This window comes from Mustela erminea, chromosome 12 (assembly GCF_009829155.1).
Source record: "Mustela erminea isolate mMusErm1 chromosome 12, mMusErm1.Pri, whole genome shotgun sequence".
Lineage (NCBI taxonomy): Eukaryota > Metazoa > Chordata > Mammalia > Carnivora > Mustelidae > Mustela > Mustela erminea.
The window spans coordinates 71,106,249-71,110,983 of NC_045625.1; the positions used below are offsets into that span (position 1 = coordinate 71,106,249).

Consider the following 4,735-nt stretch of genomic DNA (forward strand, 5'->3'; position numbering starts at 1 on the left):
AGTAACTATTTATTTACTAGGTTCTCTTATTTACTAATTCTATGGAGGTAAATTCAAGCCATACTAGACCAGTTTTTCTCAAAGAACTGGGCTGGATTAAGATCTTTTAGAAGCCCTGAGCATTGGAAAGATTATGGCATCCTTAATATTTATTTCATATTTATTACATAATAAAGCTATGTAATAAAGTAATATTAGACATTAAAATAGAAAGTACAGGCAAGCTAAAATTAAAGCTATCTTCTTTTTAGAAATGAACATACTCATTGAAGCTAAACTTTCTCATTTGCCAGTGCCTTAAGTAAATTCTTTGTCTTCCATTAGGTAATTAACCACTGCCATTGAGTGTTCCATAGAATGTAGCCAAAACTATCTTTTGATCCAATTAATTTGGGAAATGCCAAATATAATACCTCTCTGAAAGATATTAGGCTACTAAATGTTTTCAGAGGTCCAAAATTAATAAAAATAGTTTAAAATTATTTAACTCTATGTATTTTAATTAATTTGACCACAGAACTATTTTTCACATAGTGCCAGACAATGTCCCATAAAATACATTTTCCTCTTAGCACACTTTGGAAAAATACAACAAAAGTACTGCATCGTTTTCTGAGCAGTTAATATGTTTTGAGAACTATTCTAAAATACTTACACACTTTACATTATTTGTAACATGTCAGATTTGGGGCATCAGTAGATACTCTAAGGTAAATATTATTATCTTTTTTTTTTGGTAGAAGAGGAAACTGAGACAGTGAGGTCACATAATTTTCAACAGTGGAGTTAGAATTCATTTATTCTTTTGTGGAGCTAGAATTCATTTATTTCTTTTCATAATTTACCCAGCATGGAGCAGCAGCCCTTCATTTTTTTCTTTCCTAAGAACTGGCTCCTTTCTCTTCTCATCAACTTTGATTTTAACTTCAGAGCCCCAACTATTATCTCTGTAAACTATTCCAGTAAACTTCTGTCCTCTGATTCATCAAGTCCTCATTCCTTAATTCCCATGTGGCTCCAACTTTAAATTTATTTTGTTTTTCAAATAAGACTGATACTAGAGAAAAATATGGGGTTGTACGTCTCACCTCTGGTCTTCCACAGTGCTCTTTCAGTCTCATTAAAACCAGGTGGACAGTTGCTATTGTGTTAGATGGAAATCCTTAGGAAGGAAAAAAAAAATAAAGAGATGAAGTAGATGTCAGGGGGCAGTCACTGATGATTTGGATATACTATATCTTCAGTTCTTACTCTCCAAATTGGGACAGAAAAGAATTTGATAGCATCAGAAAGGCACATTGTTAACCCAGATACCCTGTGCATCTCAAAATATTCAAAGGACTCCCAGCAAGTCTTTTTCAAGGAGTGACATATAACAGGGTTTGTCGACAACCTTGTAATAGGACTTTCATCATCAAAAGTATACAATTAAATAATGATTTGTAAATTACTATGTCTATAATGTGTGTGTTTATTTGTATCAATACATCAATAAAAATGTTATTTGGCACCATTTCCTTGGCAAATCCTACAAATGATAAATATAATTTCTATAATCACAACATAATTAAAACCACTGAATGGTGTTTAGTCCTGCTGTAATCAAATGATCCACTAATTCACTTATCACAAAATGCATTGGGTATCTTCTAAGTTATAGCTTCTCAAAGCTTAGTCAGCTACTAAAGGTTTCAAATGCTTGAATATATAATTTGGAAGGTGTTAAGGTCATACCAGAATTTTAGCTACTTTTATACCTCGTGCTCCATCATGTAGGCTTTCTGTCTGGCAAAAGTGTGGGAAAGTTAAAGAAGTGAGTGGAAGGAATACAAAAGATAAACTCAGCAAACCAACCAACAAGTCATATTAATGAGGTATGAAAAGATGGGAACTGGACATGCTGCCTAATTTAGAATACTGCAGGCTGAGGTTCCTGAGAGGTTCCCCCCGCCGCTTCTTGCCATGGGCCCTATAATGTACACAATGCAGTCTTGCTTGATTCTTCTTTAACTTGTTAATAAACTTGGTTGAGCAAACTCATCTGTTTACCCTCTGACAAGCTTCCTTGGCTGTGTCTGAGTTAGGAATGCATGAGCCTAGGAGCCTCTAGTCTTGCTTTGGGGGTAGTACTGTGAAGGGGAAGATCAATGCCATAAGAGTAAATGAAATACCCAAAAGCCTTGGCCAGCAGATTGATAATCACTTTTAACTGGTAATTATTTTGAAAGAAGTAGGTTTTATATTTGAGGGCACCTCTAAAACAGGGCAACATAGGTAGGTGAACATGTATACAGGATTATCAGGGTGCTGGTTTGTGGAAATGCAAGGCTAGGGGAAGAGGGCACAGTTGGATTTTCATGGTACTGAAATAAAAATCACATATTTAAACAAAATCAATGATTTTAGTTTAATTTAATTTATTTTATAGGGACAAAACAGGGTTGGGGAGAGGGGCAGAGGGTAAGGGAGAGAAAGAATCTCAAGCAGACTCCTGCTGAGTGGCAAGACATCCCAAATCAAGAGTTTGATGCTAAACTGACTGACTACCCAGGTATCCCCAAAATCAAAGCTTTTAGAGATGTATAGCTGGACTAAGGTATTTTTTAACAGCTTATTGAATTATAATTAACATAAAATAAACTATAAATATTTAGAGGATATACTATAAGTTTTGGCCTGTTTGCTTCTGTGAAGCCATCACCACAATCATGATAGTGAACTCTGCAAAGTTTCCTCATGCCCCTTTGTAATCTTCTGTGTGATCCCACTCCCTCCTGTCCCACTCACCCCCATTCCCAGGTAGTCACTGATCTGCTTTCTTCCACTCTAGATGAGTTTGCATTTTCTAGATTTTGTATCAATTGAACCTTACATGTAATTTTTTGGTCTTGCTTCTAATTATTTAATTATTATTTTGAGACTCATCTATGTTGTAGTTCAACAGTTCATTCTTTTTTTTTTTTGAGCTTTTATATTTGAGTTTATTCTTCATTTAACTTTTAAAACACTACTATAGTTGAATATTAAAACAAAAACAATAGCAAGTAGTGAGCTATGATTATAGTCCTTCACTTATTCACTACTGCACATAAAATGCCAGCAGTGTTATTCACTGGCCCCATTAAGAGGTCTGACACTAAACACCACCCCTGGGATGATGTTCATCATCCTCATATGCTTCCCCATTGTAATGGCGCCATCTTTCCTGATTTGGATCAAAGTCCACCAGTTCTACCTGGTCCATTTCATCAGTCTCTTCTACTTCCTTCCTCTCAGGTAGGAGTTTTTCCAGCAAAGAGAGTTTATCAGGAGACAGAAAGCCATTCTCAGGAAAATTTACCTTAAATTCGATGATGAGGCGACCCTTCTCATATGGCCTACGATAAATTGTCATGCCTTCATTTAGCACACACTTGATATCTCCATGCTTGACAATTTGACCTGGATGAGAGGTGATGACAATGGTTCGGTTGTCAAGAGTAGATATTGGCTTTTGAAAACCACACAGTGCTTCAACCAGCTGTATGTCCATACATATGAAAAGTTCTTCTTGCCGAGTAAAAACAGCATGGTCCTTCTGATCTAAAACAATGATAATATCTCCTGGTTCCAGTCCTGGTTCTTGGTCTCCCTCACCATGGAATGTTATCTTCTGGCCATCTTTCATGCCCTTGTCAATATGAACTTCTAGAATCTTCTTCTCTCGAACTATCTTCCTTCCATTGCAGCTTTTACATCTATCTTTAGGACTGATCCGTTCCCCATGGCCCTGGCATTCCATGCACACAGACTGAATTTGCTGAACCATTCCAGGTCCTATCTGATGAATTCTTATTTGCATTCCAGTACCTCGGCAATTGGGACAACACTCAACTGCTCCTTTCTTACCACCTCGGCCTTCACATTTATCGCAAATCACATTCTTTTGCAGAGCTAGTTTTCTTGTTGCACCATTATATAAATCTTCTAAGGTTACTGAGAGCTGATGCACAACATTTTTACCTCTCCTTTCTCCCTGCATTCTTCCTCCTTCTCCAAAAAACATATCAAAGATGTCCATGGGGGAGCCAAAACGACCACCAGCTCCACCTTCTTTAATTGCCTGTTCACCTCCTTTGTCATATAATTCCCTTTTCTTTGCATCAGAGAGTACTTCATAAGCTTGAGAAATCTGTTTAAACTTCTCTCCTTCATTTGGATTCTTATCAGGGTGGTACTTCAAAGCCAGTTTCCTGTAGGCCTTTTTCAGTTCTTCTTGGGTGGCATTGGGTTTGACCCCCAAAACATCATAATAAGTGGATTCTTTCACCATTTTCTACAGCCGGTGAGAGGCCGATGTGGGAGAGCAGGAAGGAGCACGTTGCTGGGTGCAGCTTGGGTAGCTGCTGCTCCTCCGCGTCTCACTGAGCATTCTGGAAAGTTCCCAGTTTATTCTTTCTTATTGATGAGTTGTGTTCCACTGAATGGATATACCAGTTTATTTTTCCATTCAACTATTAATAGATAATTGTGTTTATATTGGTTTTCCATTGCTATGTAACAAACAGCCCCTAAACTTAGAAACTTAAGAGAGTAAAACATTTATCATCTCAGTTCTTGTGGGTCAGGAATATGAGTATGGCTTGCGGAGGAGTCAAGATGGCGGAGAAGTAGCAGGCTGAGACTACTTCAGGTAGCAGGAGATCAGCTAGATAGCTTATATAAAGATTGCAAACACCTACAAATCCAATGGGAG

The 4,735-nt window shown here is 37.3% G+C and overlaps 1 protein-coding gene across 1 annotated transcript; it reads right to left on the reverse strand.

The window, feature by feature from the left end:
* Positions 1-2,967: 2,967 nt before the first annotated feature.
* LOC116570494 (dnaJ homolog subfamily A member 1-like) lies at positions 2,968-4,330 on the reverse strand. Its single transcript, XM_032307686.1, has one exon. It carries the CDS (start codon positions 4,310-4,312, stop codon positions 3,137-3,139), a length of 1,176 nt encoding a protein of 391 aa, XP_032163577.1. The 5' UTR covers positions 4,313-4,330; the 3' UTR covers positions 2,968-3,136.
* Positions 4,331-4,735: the final 405 nt, after the last annotated feature.